Source organism: Pelobates fuscus, chromosome 9 (genome assembly GCF_036172605.1).
Source record: "Pelobates fuscus isolate aPelFus1 chromosome 9, aPelFus1.pri, whole genome shotgun sequence".
Taxonomy (NCBI): domain Eukaryota; kingdom Metazoa; phylum Chordata; class Amphibia; order Anura; family Pelobatidae; genus Pelobates; species Pelobates fuscus.
In genome coordinates this window covers 14,933,044-14,953,571 of record NC_086325.1, presented here as the reverse complement: position 1 = coordinate 14,953,571, position 20,528 = coordinate 14,933,044, and the positions used below count along the sequence as shown (strand labels likewise).

At 44.2% G+C, this 20,528-nt stretch overlaps 1 protein-coding gene across 4 annotated transcripts in view; it reads right to left on the bottom strand.

Moving 5' to 3' along the window:
- Nucleotides 1–2,955: 2,955 nt before the first annotated feature.
- The window catches only part of MAP4K1 (mitogen-activated protein kinase kinase kinase kinase 1), a 108,983-nt gene continuing 91,410 nt past the window's right edge, over nt 2,956–20,528 (bottom strand). For 3 of the 4 annotated variants that reach the window (XM_063431256.1, XM_063431254.1, XM_063431257.1), the window contains 19 exons: nt 20,278–20,353; nt 20,128–20,189; nt 17,267–17,331; nt 16,876–16,926; nt 16,399–16,468; nt 16,150–16,309; nt 13,663–13,736; nt 10,414–10,498; nt 10,260–10,336; nt 9,934–9,994; nt 9,746–9,848; nt 7,394–7,452; nt 6,600–6,703; nt 5,436–5,613; nt 5,181–5,249; nt 4,634–4,723; nt 3,938–4,008; nt 3,574–3,623; nt 2,956–3,243 (listed from right to left, as the gene is read on the bottom strand). In XM_063431256.1, the coding sequence (XP_063287326.1) occupies nt 3,171–3,243; nt 3,574–3,623; nt 3,938–4,008; nt 4,634–4,723; nt 5,181–5,249; nt 5,436–5,613; nt 6,600–6,703; nt 7,394–7,452; nt 9,746–9,848; nt 9,934–9,994; nt 10,260–10,336; nt 10,414–10,498; nt 13,663–13,736; nt 16,150–16,309; nt 16,399–16,468; nt 16,876–16,926; nt 17,267–17,331; nt 20,128–20,189; nt 20,278–20,353 (1,578 nt within the window). In that variant the 3' untranslated portion in view covers nt 2,956–3,170. The remainder of the gene's footprint in view (nt 3,244–3,573; nt 3,624–3,937; nt 4,009–4,633; nt 4,724–5,180; nt 5,250–5,435; nt 5,614–6,599; nt 6,704–7,393; nt 7,453–9,745; nt 9,849–9,933; nt 9,995–10,259; nt 10,337–10,413; nt 10,499–13,662; nt 13,737–16,149; nt 16,310–16,398; nt 16,469–16,875; nt 16,927–17,266; nt 17,332–20,127; nt 20,190–20,277; nt 20,354–20,528) is intronic. The other variant, XM_063431255.1, reaches the window with a different exon arrangement.

Below are 20,528 nucleotides of genomic sequence, written 5' to 3'. Positions count from 1 at the left end.
TCGGTCTTTTGGCCTCATCGATGCAGGCGATTTTTCCGGGACCACTACACTATCGGGCCCTACAACGTCTGAAGGGATCCCATCTTCGGGCAGGCAGTTTGTACGAAAGCGAATTGAGCCTGGACAGGGATTCCAAAGAGGAACTACTGTGGTGGTTAGACCATATGGAGGCTTGGAACGGTCAAGCAATCTTCGGTACCGCTCCGGATGTGGTAATTGAGACGGATGCCAGCCTACATGGTTGGGGCGCTTGCTGCGGCAATGTCTCCACAGGTGGAAGGTGGTCCGAAGTCGAGTCGATGCTACACATAAATTGTCTGGAACTGCTGGCGGGTTCGTTCGCCATTCGCAGTCTGTCTCCAACTCTAGGAAACTGTTGCATTCTTCTGCGCATGGACAATGTGTCCGCGGTCAGGTATATAAATCACCTAATCCGGGATTAGACAACGAATGGGCGGATTGGAATTTGCGTCACTTGAAAGACTCAGGGGATTGGCATCTGCTACCTTCAATTTTTCAACAGTTAGATCGGTTGTGGGGTCCGTTGCAACTGGATTTGTTCGCGTCCAGACTGAACTCCCAACTGCCCCGATACTTCAGTTGGAGACCGGACCCAGAGGCCACGGCGGTGGATGCGTTCCTGCAAACGTGGCCTCGGGGGCGCCACTTTGCGTTTCCTCCATTCAATCTATATCTCGGACACTGGCGTACTCGTCCAGGCAGGATTGCACGTTGGTGGTCATAGTTCCCCTCTGGCAAACTCAGCCGTGGTTTCCCCATCTCCTGGAGATGGCGATGGATTTCCCACGGGTGATCAAAATGCGACCGGATGTGCTTCTGGATCCGGATGGGAACTCGCACGAATTGGTGGATCAGGACCTACTCCAGCTCATGGCTTGGTTGATCTCAGGGGACCCTGGTGTGTTGCGGACGTTCCGCAAGCTACTACACGACTCTTGGAGAATGCCTGGGCACCAGGTACCAGAACAGCTTACAAATCTGCATGGCGCGTGTGGTCTGGCTGGTGCGTGGGAAGACTGTTGGATCCACTTTCTGCCCCTCTGAAAGAGGTGCTCAGTTTCCTGACCACACTTTTTGAATCTGGTTTGGCCTACCGCACTATTTATGTCTATAGATCGGCCATCTCTGCCGGTCATCTGGGAATTGACGGATCTCCGATTGGACAACATCCCTTTTGTGTGTCGATTGTTGAAGGGTATCCGTTTCTCTAGGCCTCCGAGATCCAGATATTCATCGTTTTGGGATGTTAACGTTGTTCTTGGAGTCGTGGCCCCTTAATGAGGAGCTGACGTTGAAACAATTATCATGGAAATTGGTTATGCTCCTGTGTCTCCTTTCATGCAAGAGAGTTTCGGATGTCAGAGCTTTGGACTGGAACGCGATATCCTTCACCCCCGAGGGTGTGTCGTTTAACATCTCGAGGAGGACTAAGACGGCTTCTAAGTCGGTGGCCTACCCAAGGTGTTCAGTCAGGCCTGCTCTGTGCCCAGTGGCTTGCCTCCGAGTTTACTTGGATCGCACTCACCAGTTGAGGTCATTGGATTTGTCCCAACTGTTTATTTCCTTTCGGACGCCGTTTCTCCCGGTCTCCTCGACTACGTTGGCTCGTTGGGTTAAGAATCTCCTTTCCGCTGCGGGGATTGATACTTCATTTTTTTCGGCTCATTCGGTTAGAGGTGCCATGGCCTCGAAGGCTTCTACAATGGGATGTCGCCTGGATGATATCTTGAAGGCGGCGGATTGGTCTAATGAATCTACGTTCTGCGATTTTATTTTCACCCGATTGACCATGTTTCCTCGTTAGTTGTGGCTCAGCTTTGAACTAGCATTGTGGAGCCTCCGTGTCATTAATAAAATTCCCAGATTTTACTAATAACATGACGTAAAGTCATGATTTTATTAATGACACGGAGGCAAGTATTATTCCCGCCCACCCACCCGTGGGTCTGGGTCAGATTTACAATATTGGTTTAATCGGGGGGTCTTCTTCTCTTACGGTAAGTACCCATAACTTACTTGTTATATATGTGATATACTGATAGTGGTGTATTTTGTTATACGTGCCGAATGATTCTGATATGTTACACTCAGATCCTAAGTTTGGATGTTACCACCTATTTCTCTGTTTTTACAGCTTGATTCCGTTGTGATGACGTCTACCATGTTGGCGATTGTTAATTCCTGAAGTGGATATTTCGGTTGTTGGGTCTTCGGTTCAGAAGGCAAAGAAGAGGAAGTGGAAGTACATAGCAAGATTGGCTGCCCTGTTACTAGGCAGATCTGGTTGTATCTGTTATATATTGTTCATATTTTACATTTTTTCTCTTTCAGTTATATTTTCTCTTTGCTGCTGAGGAATAAAGTAAGAAAGAGCATAATACTCGCCTCCGTGTCATTAATAAAATCATGACTTTACGTCATGTTATTAGTAAAATCTAGGAATTGTATATCAGAATCTTCAGTTCGTCTAGCTAGTTTAATTCTATTCTTTTCATGAATGAAGCTACTTGAGCGTTTCGGAACTAACCGTGCTGTGCAAAGGTTTGTGAGTTACATACAGAATTCCAACAGAAAATTACTGGACAACCAAGATTGCTTAGCAGTTTCGTGATAGTCACGCAAGACGCCCAATTACACTAACAACAGAAAAATCGCAGTTTATCCCCTCTTTTTGATGCAAAAGAAAAGGTGGGGAGGGGGATGTTCAATGACTAAAATATAAATATATCTGGGATTTGTATTAGCTAGTTGATTCGTTCATGGGACCCTATATATTAAGGAAAGATTGTCTGCGCAGAATTCACAAGGACATATTTACAAGAAACAACCCCTCCCAATCAATACGTAGGACCTTATAGATTTAATACCAATTAATGCTGATTATTTAATTCCATTGCATCAGGCAGATACATATTTTTTTTTTGTCCGTGGATCTGTTGTAAGAATGACCAGGCGCTTGGGGTAATAGTGCATGAAATGTTTTACTGTATACAGAGCGTCTCCTACGGCCCAGAGACAGGAACATGCAGAACACCTCCCTCCAAACTGACCCAAAACTCACAGAGATCAGCTATAAATCCCATTGGACGTTCACATGTCACAGGGTTAAAACTACTCCCCATGGTCCCAGACACAAGCTGGACCACACGTCAGCACTCCTGAATGTACAGGTTGGTTGTACTGTGATGGACGGCCTTCGATGCTTCAAGAATAATCACACTGCTGGGGGAAAAAGAGAAAGAGAGAGAATTACACTGTCCAGTATGGAGAGAGAATCAATCACATGGTCCAGTATGGAGAGAGAGAGACAGAAAAGTACTGTCCAATTTGAGGAGACAGACAGGTGAGAGCGCACTGTTTGATGAGAAGAGACAGACAGGTGAGAGCGGACTGTCCAAAGTTAGGAGACAGACAGGTGTGAGAGTGCACTGTCCATAATGAGGAGATAGACAGGGGAGAGCATACTGTCCATAGTAAGGAGACAGACAGGTGAGTGGGTACTGTCCATAGTGAGGAGACAGACAGGTGACTTGGGCACTAGCCGATGTTTACCTGTCTGAAGATAAGAGGCGGAAAGATCGATCGCAGCATTCAGTTACTACCTGATCAAGGGAAAAGAGACTCTTTATTGATTTCGGTTTATTGGAACATTTCAAACTGTATATTAGAATTATATAACACATTAGGAAAGTATATTGGTGTTTTTCTTAACTAATAATTTCTTTGAAATCCTAAAAAATGTGGTTAACTGGAAATCGAATTCACAATGTGGGCAAAAAAGTAGCTAAATGGACACAATCTCCACCTTGACTACAGTCACAGGTTGGCTGGTTAGCGTGACTTCGGTTTCACGCTCCTGCAATTTGGTGCCTTTTTGAATAGGGACATGTACATGCAATATACATATCAATCTCACCTCTGCAGACCACATATCCAACTCCTGGTAGCCTTTGTTGCGGAAGACAATTATTCTGTCTCCATAAATAGCTGGAAAACAAATACGACTATGATGATTTTCTGACAAACCATTTAGACAAAGCACAAATGATAAGACTGGCCTAATCCCTCTTTGGAATATCATCGGAACATACAGCTGTAAGGAACACATGGTAGGCTCACTGGAGAACATCAGAATAGAGATCTATAAATAATATACAGTGGGCACAACAGGAGACCATCGAACCTAGACCTGTGAGAAATATATGGTACGGCAGGAGAACATCGGACAACATGTGGTGGGTACAGCAGGATAGAGAGCTGTAAGGGACACGTGGTGGGTACAGCAGGAGAACATCGGGATAGAGCACTGTAAGGAACACATGGTGGGTACAGCAGGATAGAGAGCTGTAAGGAACACATGGTGGGAACAGCAGAATAGAGCACTGTAAGGAACACATGGTGGGCACAGCAGAATAGCGAGCTGTAAGGAATGCATAGTGGGCACAGCAAGAGAACATCGCAATAGAGACCTATAAAGAACACATGGTGGTCACAGCATTAGAACATCGCGATAGAGACCCATAGAACAAAAAAAGAAATTGTAAAATAGTAGCCATGACACACAATGATGGTTCTGTCAATTATTGCTAGAAAGGATGGTGGCAGACCTCACCTACAGATTCCACTGAGAAGCTGAAAGATACTTCAGGGACACGGCACGCATGCAAGGGATCTCCATGAAGGTCCACAAAACTTAGTGTGTCTGCAAGTAACAGAAATAAAAGACCGTTTGGCACAGTCATAGCCGGGAGCAATAACAGTGAAGATCAGTTACTGTGAGCAAAGCTCACAGATTGGGACAGCAGACAAGAAGAGCAGAAAACAGGTTGATTTAGGGACTTAACCAGCACAAAAGCGAGGTCCAAGGATAACAAGAACATCAAGGAGTGTGATTGATAGAACCAGGGATGGTGACGGACATGGAATTTGTGAGACAGCATAAAGGGAGATGGGTACTGGAGCAGAAGAGAGGGAGGTTGAAAGATAGGAGTTGAAGAGAAAATGGTTGAGGGATAGGGACAGCATATAGTGGATATGCCTTTTTAATGAAGGAAGTTGAAGAAGTAGACATGGAAGTTAAGGGATTATAGCAGCAGAAAGATGTATTTCCAGAAATTCCCATACAGTTTGGATGTTTGTTCGATATAAATTAGTCTTACTATCTGTCAGCACCAAGATACTTTCATTGCTCGTCTGTATCAATTGTACTGGCCCAGACCATGAACTGTCTGCAAATAATAATTAAAATAAATAAAATAAAAACACAATACATCTTCAGTAATATTTTTCATATATGCAATATGCCCGCCCCCGCACCCCCTCCTCCTCCCGCACACATTCTGACATACATGCACATAAGGATGTACATCCACATACATACACACTGATATACATCAACACACAAGATCTCTCACCAGCACTGAAGTCCGTGAACCATGATGTTAATGAATTCAGGTTGATGGTTTGAAACTGAACTCGAGCACCTGGGGCAGAACTTTTCTGAACCCCAATACATACCAGTGGGTACTGCTCCCCTGGGACTACAAACATCTGGAAAAGCTTCAGGGGGCAGGGCAAGGGGAAATCAAAGTGCTAAAAAGAGAAAGTAGACATGGACAATCACCAATCGGTAGGACATTCAATTCTATAGAGCCTGGCAAATACTAAATGAGTAGAACAACCCATTCTAGAGAGACTGACGGACACAGAATGAGTAGGACACTCCATTCTATAGAGCCCAGCTAACGCTAAATGAGTAGGACATCCCGTTCTATAGTGCCCATCTAATGCTAAATGCAGAGGGTATTCCATTTTATAGAGTCCATCTAATGCTAAATGAGTAGGACATTCCATTTTATAGAGCCCAGCTAATGCTAAATAAGTAGGATAATCCATTCTATAGAGTCCGACTAACGCTAAATGAGTAGGACGCTCCATTCTAGGGAGCCCAGCTAATGCTAAATGAGTAGGACATTCCATTCTACAGAGCCCATGTAACGCTAAATGAGTAGGACGCTCCATTCTAGAGAGCCCAGCTAATGCTAAATGAGTAGGACATTCCATTCTACAGAGCCCATGTAACGCTAAATGAGTAGGACATTCCATTCTAGAGAGCCCAGCTAATGCTAAATGAGTAGGATATTCCATTCTATAGAGCCAGACTAACGCTAAATGAGTAGGACGCTCCATTCTGTAGAGCGTGACTACATTGATATAATTGAGCAGAGTAAGTGATGAGAACCGCACTCAGTCCCAACGGCCAAGGGTGCTCCAGAGCAGGACCAGCAATCCCAGTACAATAATCCAAGAAGAAAAAACTCACAGGCACTCCAACTTCAAGCCGCAGGCAGATTTATTATGACAGAATGCAACGCAACGTTTCGACCGGAAAGGTCTTTTTCAAGCTTGAAAAAGACCTTTCCGGTCGAAACGTTGCGTTGCGTTGCATTCTGTCATAATAAATCTGCCTGCGGCTTGAAGTTGGAGTGCCTGTGAGTTTTTTCTTCTTACATTGATATAATGTCATACTCATTCGGCGTTAGAGAAGTAAGACTTATTTTGGGGGTTCAATCTGTTACCTTGAGCAACATGAACTTTTGGAGAGGTTGGTACCATTCTAGGAGGAGGATACTGCTCTCCAGGGCAACACACAGGAACCAGGTGTCACACGCATCATTGTGAACTGATGGACAGCAGAGGAACCGGATGCAATGTACGAACGACAGAGAGAGTAATGTGTTAGACCATGTATGAATGAGAGAGAGAGATTTTCGTTTAATTTGTTAAATTTGAAATCTGAACAGTGAACATTTCTACATTCTTTACAAAATGAAACAAACCAGTTTGGAACAAATTGAAACAAATTATTTCAGATCCATTTGTTTTTATAAGGATAGCAAATTAGGGACTTATCTGCGAAGGGATTTTTCTTATGTTTGCTGTTCTGATTGCATAGTAGATAAGCCCCTAATTTGTTCTCCTTATAGAAACAAATGGATCCAAAATATTTTTGGGGATTTTGTTCCCGAATTCATTCCTTTTCAGTGGGATTGCCATATTTAAGGGAACCAAATTAGGGAGCTGTTAGTAAATAACTCCTTCATTTGGTACCCTTATTTGTGAATGGTATTTTAAGGAAAATTCGGGAGTGATCAACCAAACCGCTGAAAGATCAAAATTAAAACAAAACAAGGCACTTTGATGAATTTGTTCTCTGGGCTGTGCTTACTACATAGCTCCCTAATTTGGTACTCTGCTAAACAGCATTTGATACCTTTTGGATTAATGAGAATAATAGCGTCCAAAATTTAGTTTTGCTTCTGAAAATTAACGAAGAGAAACTAAATATTTTCTTCATATGGAAAGCACTCACCTACACAACACTTCTTGCTGCCTTTAGTGTCTGGCACTTTGCTGGATGTGGATTTCCTCCTGTAATAAGGGGTTAAAATACATTTTAAAAAAATTAATTCTCTCTCTAAGTTACCCCTTAATGTGCCGTTCCTGTGCCCAGCTACCCCTAATCTCCCATCCCTGTGCCCAGCTACCCCTAATCTCCCGTTCCTGTGCCCAGCTACCCCTAATCTCCCATCCCTGTGCCCAGCTACCCCTAATTTCCCATCCCTGTGCCCAGCTACCCCTAATCTCCCATCCCTGTGCCCAGATACCCCTAATCTCCCATCCCTGTGCCCAGCTACCCCTAATCTCCCATCCCTGTGCCCAGCTACCCCTAATCTCCCATGCCTGTGCCCAGATACCCCTAATCTCCCATCCCTGTGCCCAGCTACCCCTAATCTCCCATTCCTGTGCCCAGCTACCCCTAATCTCCCATTCCTGTGCCCAGATACCCCTAATCTCCCATCCCTGTGCCCAGCTACCCCTAATCTCCCATTCCTGTGCCCAGCTACCCCTAATCTCCCATTCCTGTGCCCAGCTACCCCTAATCTCCCATTCCTGTGCCCAGCTACCCCTAATCTCCCATTCCTGTGCCCAGCTACCCCTAATCTCCCATTCCTGTGCCCAGCTATCCCTAATCTCCCATTCCTGTGCCCAGCTATCCCTAATCTCCCATTCCTGTGCCCAGCTATCCCTAATCTCCCATTCCTGTGCCCAGCTACCCCTAATCTTCCATCCCTGTGCCCAGCTACCCCTAATCTCCCATTCCTGTGCCCAGCTACCCCTAATCTCCCATTCCTGTGCCCAGCTACCCCTAATCTCCCATTCCTGTGCCCAGCTATCCCTAATCTCCCATTCCTGTGCCCAGCTACCCCTAATCTTCCATCCCTGTGCCCAGCTACCCCTAATCTTCCATCCCTGTGCCCAGCTACCCCTAATCTTCCATCCCTGTGCCCAGCTACCCCTAATCTCCCATTCCTGTGCCCAGCTACCCCTAATCTCCCATTCCTGTGCCCAGCTATCCCTAATCTCCCATTCCTGTGCCCAGCTACCCCTAATCTCCCATTCCTGTGCCCAGCTACCCCTAATCTCCCATTCCTGTGCCCAGCTATCCCTAATCTCCCATTCCTGTGCCCAGCTATCCCTAATCTCCCGTTCCTGTGCCCAGCTACCCCTAATCTCCCATTCCTGTGCCCAGCTATCCCTAATCTCCCATTCCTGTGCCCAGCTATCCCTAATCTCCCATTCCTGTGCCCAGCTACCCCTAATCTCCCATTCCTGTGCCCAGCTACCCCTAATCTCCCATTCCTGTGCCCATTTACCCCTAATCTCCAATGCCTGAGCCCAGTTACCCCTAATCCCCCATTCCTGTCAGGTTACCCCTTAATGGCCCATTCCTGTGCCCATTTACACCTTCTCCCGTTGCTGTGCATAGTACCAGTTATCCCTTTGTTCCTGTGACAGTTTCCATTTCTTTTCCCACCCATGTGCCATGCGACCCATTGTTCTCTCAATCCTGGGCCCAGACTCCCATTCTTCTCACCATTCTCCGGTCCCTATGTACAGTTAACCCATGTTCTTCAATTCTGATCCATTCTCTACTTCCAGCTATTGGGTAAACATCTACCAGTAGTTCCCAGGGTCAAAGTACCCAGATAGAAGTAACCAGGGCCAGAGTACCCAGGCAGAAGTAACCAGGGTCAGAGTACCCAGATAGGATCAGAGTACCCAGAGTCCGAATACCCAGATATGAGTAACCAGGCTCAGAGTACACAGATAGGAGTAACCAGGATCAGAGTACCCAGATAGGATCAGAGTACCCAGAGTCCGAATACCCAGATATGAGTAACCAGGCTCAGAGTACACAGATAGGAGTAACCAGGATCAGAGTACCCAGATAGGATCAGAGTACCCAGAGTCCGAATACCCAGATATGAGTAACCAGGCTCAGAGTACACAGATAGGAGTAACCAGGATCAGAGTACCCAGATAGGATCAGAGTACCCAGAGTCCGAATACCCAGATATGAGTAACCAGGCTCAGAGTACACAGATAGGAGTAACCAGGATCAGAGTACCCAGATAGGATCAGAGTACCCAGAGTCCGAATACCCAGATATGAGTAACCAGGCTCAGAGTACACAGATAGGAGTAACCAGGATCAGAGTACCCAGGCAGGTTTAACCAGGGTTGGTGTACCCAGCTAGGAAGAACCAGGGTTGGTGTACCCAGCTAGGAGGAACCAGGGTTGGATTTCCAAGGGTCAGTGTACACAGGGTTGAAATACCCAGGTATTAGTTCCCAGGGTTGGAGTGCCCAAGTAGAAGTACCTGGGAAGAAGTCTGTGTGTGGAGATGTGAACCAGTCGTGACTCTCTGCGTGACTGCTCGTGGAGGGCTGTCAGATTGTGAGAATACAGGTGGGACGCTTTACCTGGCATTGACATGAGATAGTGAGTGACGTGCTGGTAATACAAGGACCAAAATTAATATAAATATATATATATATCTTTTCTTACCAGAAATGGACATTAAAACATTGTTGATAGAATGGACCCATATCGTCCGGCCGGGAAACAGCTAGATTAGACAGCAGGACAAGGAAAAAGAAGGGAGAGAAGCACTTAGTGAGAACCAATACACCAGCTGCGATTTGCAGATTCTGACCAGGAAGCGGGTAATGTAAGACGCAGTGTGAGGTCAGGATTGAGATCTGTAATAAATCTCACTTTAAACTGAATGGCTGCCTTTGTTTATCAATGACCGAAATAAATAAATACATAATAAATATGATGGAGGCCATTATCATACTGGAACCTCACTAACAGACTTTAGTATACCTTACCAGTTCGAGAGAAGCCTCTGATTCAGCTCTGTTCAGGGTGAAGATTCCTTCTTCACATCCCAGGATGATGTGTGAATCTGAAATAGATAGAACATTGATCAATGGCTTTGTCCCGGGGCACAGCACAGTGAGACTATCCAGGAACTGCACATACCTTTTGTTGTAGGATGATCCCAGCACGTGGCTGAATGGATTTTCAAAGGGCATCCATTAAAAATCTTTTTAAATTTGGTTTCTTTCTGAAAAATATACAAAATATCACAGGGGAACGGAGGACCAGACTTACAGGGAGTCATGCTTACAATACCTGTGATCTATTTTAACATTGGCTTACACAGTGCCCAGTTTGTATCCATGGGGACTTGCACAGTACTAAGGGATACAAATATACTATGGGGGACTCGCACAGTACTCAGAGATACATATATACTATGGGAGACTCACACAGTACTCAGAGATACATATATACTATGGGAGACTCACACAGTACTCAGGGATACAAATATACTATGTGGGACTCGCACAGTACTCATGGATACAAATATACTATGGGGGATTTGCACAGTACTCAGGGATACAAATATACTATGGGGGACTCGCACAGTACTCAGGGATACAAATATACTATGGGGGACTCGTACAGTACTCAGGGATATATATATACTATGGGAGACTCACACAGTACTCAGGGATATATATATACTATGGGAGACTCACACAGTACTCAGGGATACATATATACTATGGGGGACTTGCACAGTACTCAGAGATACATATTTACTATGGGGGACTCGCACAGTACTCAGGGATACATATATACTATGGGAGACTCACACAGTACTCAGGGATACATATATACTATGGGAGACTCACACAGTACTCAGGGATACATATATACTATGGGAGACTCACACAGTACTCAGGGATACATATATACTATGGGAGACTCACACAGTACTCAGGGATACATATATACTATGGGGGACTCGCACAGTACTCCGGGAAACATATATACTATGGGAGAATCACACAGTACTCAGGGATACATATATACTATGGGGGACTCGCACAGTACTCAGAGATACATATTTACTATGGGGGACTCGCACAGTACTCAGAGATACATATTTACTATGGGGGACTCGCACAGTACTCAGAGATACATATTTACTATGGGGGACTTGCACAGTACTCAGAGATACATATTTATTATGGGGGACTCGCACAGTACTCAGGGATACAAATATACTATGGGGGACTCGCACAGTACTCAGGGATACATATATCCTATGGGGGACTCGCACGGTACTCAGGGATACATATATACTATGGGGGACTCGCACAGTACTCAGAGATACATATTTATTATGGGGGACTCGCACTGTACTCTTGGATACAAATATACTATGGGGGACTCGCACAGTACTCAGAGATACATATATACTATGGGGGACTCGCACAGTACTCAGGGATACAAATATACTATGGGGGACTCGCACAGTACTCAGAGATACATATTTATTATGGGGGACTCACACAGTACTCAGGGATACAAATATACTATGGGGGACTTGCACAGTACTCAGGGATACATATATACTATGGGAGACTCACACAGTACTCAGGGATACATATATACTATGGGAGAATCACACAGTACTCAGGGATACATATATACTATGGGGGACTCGCACAGTACTCAGAGATACATATATACTATGGGAGACTCACACAGTACTCAGAGATACATATATACTATGGGGGACTCGCACAGTACTCAGGGATACATATATACTATGGGAGAATCACACAGTACTCAGGGATACATATATACTATGGGAGACTCACACAGTACTCAGGGATACATATATAATATGGGAGACTCACACAGTACTCAGGGATACATATATAATATGGGAGACTCACACAGTACTCAGAGATACATATATACTATGGGGGACTCGCACAGTACTCAGGGATACATATATACTATGGGAGACTCACACAGTACTCAGGGATACATATATAATATGGGAGACTCACACAGTACTCAGAGATACATATATACTATGGGGGACTCGCACAGTACTCAGGGATACAAATATACTATGGGGGACTCGCACAGTACTCAGAGATACATATTTATTATGGGGGACTCACACAGTACTCAGGGATACATATATACTATGGGGGACTTGCACAGTACTCAGGGATACATATATACTATGGGAGACTCACACAGTACTCAGGGATACATATATACTATGGGAGAATAACACAGTACTCAGGGATACATATATACTATGGGAGACTCACACAGTACTCAGAGATACATATATACTATGGGGGACTCACACAGTACTCAGGGATACATATATACTATGGGAGAATCACACAGTACTCAGGGATACATATATACTATGGGAGACTCACACAGTACTCAGGGATACATATATAATATGGGAGACTCACACAGTACTCAGGGATACATATATACTATGGGGGACTCACACAGTACTCAGGGATACATATGTACTATGGGGGACTCGCACAGTACTCAGGGATACATAAATACTATGGGGGACTCACATTAGAGTTGTGTATAGAACAAAAAAAATTGGTTCATCTGATTTGATTTGTCTAGAAAAATATGTTGGTTTTGATGAATTTTGTGAATACTATCATTTCAGGAAAATCGATTTTGGCCAACCAAAATAGAGTGAAAAAGTGTCTGCAATGCAAAACCGGCTAAATATTACCTAGCGTAATGGATAGGCTCGATCATGTATTTTTGCAATGCTAATTGTGAGTATTGCAACTTGCAAAGCCCAAGCAGTGGCAGAGAAGCGCACTACAAATCATATAATCTGAAATATTTTTTTTTTAAAACAGTGAAATAATTCTAAATCAGTGAATCAAAGTTGGTGGCAGTGGCACTGGCTAGGCAGAGCAGTAACTTAACTACGTCACCAGCCTCACACTAAGCGCAATGACACAGACACAGTGAGAAGTAAAAACACACAATCACTGCTGGTCTCTCATCAGTAGCTGAAGTCAATTTGTCTGCAAATTCCTGCTTGCACATATATATATATATTTATATTATTGTTCCTCTCTTTTCCCCACTATTGCTCACTTCTCATTTGATCTGTGAATAAAATCAGCATTTAGTTACTGTGCCCTAACCATCAACCATCGTTTTTTTTTCCCATCTCTTAATTGGACAGGAGACAAAGACCACATAATTGGGCAGATCTCTTGACCATCACGACAAACTATTGCCTCAATTTAATATTGCTGGATAAGTTTTCTAAATTATTTCATATTCTTTGGATGCACTTTTTTAATTTATGAAAAAAAATTTATTTTGCAAGATTTTCATAATTATTGTTCTGGGATTTACCTGATTTTTTCTGTTTTTGGGGGGTAAAGTTGGTGGCAGTATAGATGGAAGATCTTGTATTACAAGAGATGGCTCTGAAATGAAGAGAATGGTTTAGTGGATGCCAGAAAATATTACCAGAATTCCCCTATATTATTAGCTTTGCATCCTTCATTGGCACATTCTATCTCCTTCTATCAGGTTTCCCTCCCCGACCTTAAGGACACATTCTATCGCTCCTCTATTGTATAATATTATAGATCCTCGCATACCTCACCCCCTCCTGCTAAGGACATCATTTATTTTTCTGTTGTAGAATATTAAAGATCTCTCTCTAAAAATAGTTTGAGGTACAATACAAAATAAGAGCAACCTTAACTGAATTGTATCATTCAGTTGTCAGTACTCACCAATTTGATCCTTAGTGAATAGTTTCTAAAAAAAAACAAGGTGCAAGAAAATACTGAGAAGAGACAATAGCTCAAATAACCTGCCATTCGGTGGGTCCCAGCTTAGATCTCAAGCTGGTTTTAGCTCATCTTGTGCCGTGACAAAAATAACCGGTTCATTTGCATATCACACTGATCCCACCCAAAAGAGCGGAACAGATCCAAAATGCTGATTCTCCTCTAGGCACCGTGACCAAGGAGTCAGCTATACCTCACTGACGAGGCCTTACAAGGCTGAAACGATCATCTGGGATTGCTGCATCTCTCGTGCAGAGAGAGACGACCTGCATTTCAGATCTGGATTACCGTTTTGGGTGGGATCGGTCTGATATGCAAATGACCCTGGCTCTTTTTGTAATGGCACAAGATGAGCTTAAACCAGCTTGAGATCTGAGCGGGGACCCACCAAAGTGCAGCCTAATTGAGCTGTTCTCAGTACTCTCTAACACCTTGTGAATAGCTTCTAGGTTTATTATATGCAAAATCCCATTAATAAGACGTATCAGGCGGGAGAGAAGCTTGCGGCAGCTCCTGACCACTTCCATGGCATTTCCATGAACTGAAAGCTCATTTTGTTTTTTTAAACATATAGATTTGTGATCGCGTGCCCTAGTCTAAGCCTTCAAAAACCAGGGGGATACTCGTGCCCCACAAACGTGTATAGTGCCCCACTTCCATGGTGGTTTTAACATTTATTCCCTAAAACATAGTACTAACCATTTAAATGTCAATGTCAGAGCCAGCTACAGCTAAAGCATCAAGGAACTAGACAAACTAGCCTAGAATGACCCTCAACTGTTTCCACCTTGTACGTCACAATTATGTTTGCCTTATGTGCAGTTTACGTTAAGCGAACTTGCTTTACGTTTTAGGAAACCTTCTTTATCCTCTCCATTAAGAGAGTAGAACCCAACAGGCATTTGTTTCTAGCCTTACGTTGCACTCAGACATATGTATCTAGTCTCTCGTAGAAAGAATGTTATTTAATAAGAGCCGCATGTATGTATATAGCAGGACAGACTTAATTTTTTCTTTTTTCACTGTGTTGGTTGCAGGACGGCACTTTATCGTCATAGCCATCCACCTTCACCCTAGGGCCCCGACCAAACTACTGTTCCTTGCAACCAACATCATTACTACGTTATACGATGTTAAATTTTGTAATACTATATGTAACCTCACTCTGGCAACGCACCTGCTCATACTCGAAGTTAACCGTATAAGTTACTTGTTCTTTGTTACACCTAGCAAGCCTTCACAGGCATAACTCCTTAACCTTTCACCATTACCTACCATGTATACTACTTATTATTAAGCACACTATATTGGTTCAGATAGAATTGTTAAAATCCTAAACATAAAAATGTGCATGTACTGCTGCCACTGTTTTCTATGTATACAACGTGTGCGCTGTTGTGGCGCTTGACCTAACCATGTACCTACCTGCACAACAAAAATAAAGAATTAAAAAAAAAAAAAAAAAACCAGGGGGGAACTTGGCAGACAGCAAATACAGCAAGTTACGGTTAGCCACGACTGAAAGAGTCAGCGAAAACAGTGTTCACATCCGGAGTCTTGATCGACTATTGTTTAATTAAATGCTTTAAAATGATCTTTGGATAAACTTTTAAAACTATTTTGTTTTTCAAAATGTTAAAATTTTCAAAACCTATATGGATATATAAAAAAAACTAAATTTAATAAGCTTCTCAAATGATCATAATCTGCTAAAAAGACAAGAACTTTTCAAATGATTTATCTACAGGAGTCACTGTTAACATCTATGGGGGTTTTCGATAATTAATTAAAAAAATTATTTCTAATAGTAATGAATCTTTTAAAGTTTATTAAATTGCGACATATGTCTGCCATAACGCTGTTTTTCGTTTTTTACTTAGAATTAAGGAGTAATCTTGCCTTGATAGATTTTCATGGTTGCTATTCTAATGGGGAATGATTACGGCTGCTTGTTATGGAGCTCGAATCTAGCCTGATCTGTTAAACTAGACCTGGTTCACATGAACCCTACCCCTCCCCACGGCCTGCATCCTATCCTCACCAGAGCTTGCAGCAGGTAGCGGGTTCCATACACACTGCGGCCATGCCTGCTCTGCGTTCCTGGGGACGCTGGGACCACTAGAGCAGCGCACCAGTGTGGGAGGAGTATGTAATCTGTTCGGCTTCATGCCGGCTTCAGCTGACGAGGTGCGGAATCTGGGCTGCGTGTGGGGCAGAGACAGGAGGAGGGAATGAATATAAATTACAGTGTAGGGGAAGGGTAAACAACAAAGTGGGGTGTCTGCCTCACCTTGGGTGGGAGAGGAGGGGGGACTTCCTCGGATGGCAATATGTCAATACTGGGATCAACAGCACTCGGTCTGTGGGAAAATCAAATACAGTTTTAGAAAATGCTCCATACTAGATTATAGCCTAAAATATGGTCTTTCGACCAAACTCCGATAAGGATGTGATACAGGTTTAGTATTTGGACCCTGCAAACAGTGCACTTTCTGCTATATTTATTTACCCTCTGGAGGCCATTTCATGAATGGCACTGGCCTGTTCTTTGCTGCTATGTGCCAACACTCTCCAACTTGGTTCCTACATTTCCGTATAAATCAGGAAGGTGGCACTAGTGAGCAACATTGTTAAAACCAGTACTTAACCTTCTCATTTGCCATCAAAGTGCTGTAAATGAAAATAAGTGAGGAGTGGAGTCAAGTTGCTGAGGCGGATGGTCTCACTAACTGAGAGGGAAGAGGCTCTTAGTTCCCTGCAAACTTACATATCAACATCATCGTAATCATCATCGTCATCATCATCAGAGTCTTCTCCCCTGCAATATTAATGGATTGATCATTTTACATATACACAACAAACACAGCAATACAGAGTCCATCGTCCTGGCTTGTTCTTCATTACATTTCCTGTGCGTTTAACCCTTTGTTTGAGGTAAAAATCTCTAAATGGAAACTAGAGGTTAAAACCTTATCTGATGGTTCCCGTAATCCTGCTCTCCAATCTAAATGGGGTGTCATGACTAACATTTTAACCTTCCTTATAAGCTAAACACGTATTAATGGACAGATGGGATTATCACACTTAGCATGATACATGGTTCAGGGTTCAGTGAAAAAGTCCTTTAATGTGACTTCTCTCCCGGCCTCAGAGCTCACCTGATGCAGGGCGTTCGGCCAGACACAGCTTGACATACATCACTTTCTCCTTCAAACGATTTATTCTGGAGAAAAGACAAAAAAAGACATATATAACGGTAGGAGAAATGTGAGAAGCATCTTACATAAACGTGTTTCATACATATATATATCTGTGACAAACACTGACTGGTACTCAATATAGATAACCAAGTGTAATAAAAAATCCAAATACAGATAATAAAAAAAAAAAAATGATAACAGAATCATGACAAATTTACTGAAATGGACTGGATTTGCACGTAAAGTTGAATCTACTGATAACAGTGTGTGTAGTAGTTATTTATAGTCAGACATTTATGAATTAATGAGTGATTCCAATGCACAGCTACTGGTTTACCCCTAAGCTCACTCTCTAATTAACCTTAGAGGACAGTCGAAGCATTGATACCATAAATAACTAACTGTAGTGGTTACAGTGAAATGGGTTGGGGTGTGATGGTAGCAGCGAGATGGGTTGCGGTGTGATGGTAGCAGCGAGATGGGTTGCGGTGTGATGGTAGCAGCGAGATGGGTTGCGGTGTGATGGTAGCAGCGAGATGGGTTGCGGTGTGATGGTAGCAGCGAGATGGGTTGCGGTGTGATGGTAGCAGCGAGATGGGTTGCGGTGTGATGGTAGCAGCGAGATGGGTTGCAGTGTGATGGTAGCAGCGAGATGGGTTGCGGTGTGATGGTAGCAGCGAGATGGGTTGCGGTGTGATGGTAGCAGCATGATGGGTTGCGGTGTGATGGTAGCAGCGAGATGGGTTGCGGTGTGATGGTAGCAGCGAGATGGGTTGCGGTGTGATGGTAGCAGCGAGATGGGTTGCGGTGTGATGGTAGCAGCGAGATGGGTTGCGGTGTGATGGTAGCAGCGAGATGGGTTGCGGTGTGATGGTAGCAGCGAGATGGGTTGCGGTGTGATGATAGCAGCGAGATGGGTTGTGGTGTGATGGTAGCAGCGAGATGGGTTGCAGTGTGATGGTAGCACTGAGATGGGTTGCGGTGTGATGGTAGCAGCGAGATGGGTTGCGGTGTGATGGTAGCAGCGAGATGGGTTGCGGTGTGATGGTAGCAGCGTGATGGGTTGCGGTGTGATGGTAGCAGCGAGATGGGTTGTGGTGTGATGGTAGCAGCGAGATGGGTTGCGGTGTGATGGTAGCAGCGAGATGGGTTGCGGTGTGAGTGTAGCAGCGAGATGGGTTGCGGTGTGATGGTAGCAGCGAGATGGGTTGCGGTGTGATGGTAGCAGCGAGATGGGTTGCGGTGTGATGGTAGCAGCGAGATGGGTTGCGGTGTGATGGTAGCAGCGAGATGGGTTGCGGTGTGATGATAGCAGCGAGATGGGTTGCGGTGTGATGGTAGCAGCGAGATGGGTTGCAGTGTGATGGTATTCGTGAGATTGGAGGAAAGTGTGATGGTAGCAGCGAGATGGGTTGCAGTGTGATGGTATTAGTGAGATTGGAGGAAAGTGTGATGGTAGCAGCGAGATAGGTTAGTGTGTGTGATGGTATTAGTGAGTGTGGCGAAAAGTAACCTCGCCACTGGTTTTTGGAGGGGCCTGTTTGCCAGCCTCCTACCTAGTGACTATGGCCCCTGCAATAGACCTGGCTAAAATACTTTAAACAGGCTCTGTTTGTGCAATTGGAACTATATGGTTCGTTTACCAAACAGCCGCACGAACCATAGACCATATGCTTGGATAATTGGATTAGAATTAGTACAATTACTGATCTAATTATCTAATTCTAATTGATTGTGTGCTGTGTATGGGAGTGTCGTGCATTTAAATCACTGCTCTTATTGGTCTGTGTCTTTGTGTCGGAGTCCCCAACAAGGTCTATGTGGGCATACCCCTTGCATAGGCATTGTCATAAAAGGTCAAGTGTGGCTCCCATTAAAGAGAAATTTGTTTACCCCTTCATGAAGTCTTGGCCCATGTTTGGGGGATTGGAGAACTACATACACTCTGAGGATTGCTATATCACAATACTCCCCAGAGTATAATCACTAGCTCTTATAAGAGCTGTTCCTGTTACGCTCTCTGGGCTAGGAGAGGTCTACCCACTGGAAGCTGGATCCTGGTCTTGGGTCCATGGTGGGTGGAGGACGACAAGATCCCTAACCAAGCTGCGGCGGTTTGTGGGAGTCTACGGTGGTTATGGTTTTCCAGGACAGTGCTTATGGTTCTCACAAGTACTAGGAAGCAGCGATTGACAGAGGTACCCGGTTGGGGTGCCAGGCAGTCCGTCACAGTGAGATTGGAGGAGAGTGTGATGGTAGCCGTGAGATGGATTGAGGTGTGAGAGTAGCAGCAAGATTGGAGGAGGGTGTGATGGTAGTAGTGAGATAAATTGGGGTGTGATGTTAGCATTGAGAGGGATTGGGGTGTGATATTAGCAGTGAGATGGATTGGGGTGTGATAGTAGCAGTGAGATTGGAGGAGGGTTTGATGGTAGCAGTGAGATGGGTTGGGTGTGATGGTAGCAGGGAGATTGGAGGAGGGTGTGATGGTAGCAGTGAGATTGGAGAAGGGTGTGATGGTAGCAGTGAGATTGGAGGAGGGTTTGATGGTAGCAGATAGATGGGTTGGGTGTGATGGTAGCAGTGAGATGGGTTGGGTGTGATGGTAGCAGTGAGATGGGTTGGGTGTGATGGTAGCAGTGAGATGGGTTGGGTGTGATGGTAGCAGTGAGATGGGTTGGGGTGTGATGGTAGCAGTGAAATGGGTTGGGGTGTGATGGTAGCAGTGAAATGGGTTGGAGTGTGATGGTAGCAGTGAGATGGGTTGGGGATGTAGTACATGGATATGCATGTTAGAGAAATATTGAAATCATTCTTACCAATGAGAATCCAAATTCTACCCCCTCCTTTACGGCCAAATTCTGGAAATGGATCTGGCGCACTTAGAAAGATAGAGCACAAAGATATCATTAGACTGCGTGTATTCAGAAAGGCTTCATCAAGTCCTTCTCATATCCACCAGTACCTACGCTGTATGTCTGAAGAAGAACGGCTGGCTTTGGAGTGGCGGTTTTTTGAAAGGATGCGAGAGAATGTTGGATGGACCTGTCAGAATAAAAGGATATTAAGAGTTTAGTTAGTATAAGAAACTATACTTTTACAGCCAACGGAGAGAGTTGAGCATCTACTTGGACCTCCAGCTTATAGATTAACTCTTACAGCTCCCTGTAGATGGGAAGATCAAAAAATACTAATGATAGGAACAGCTAATGAATACTAA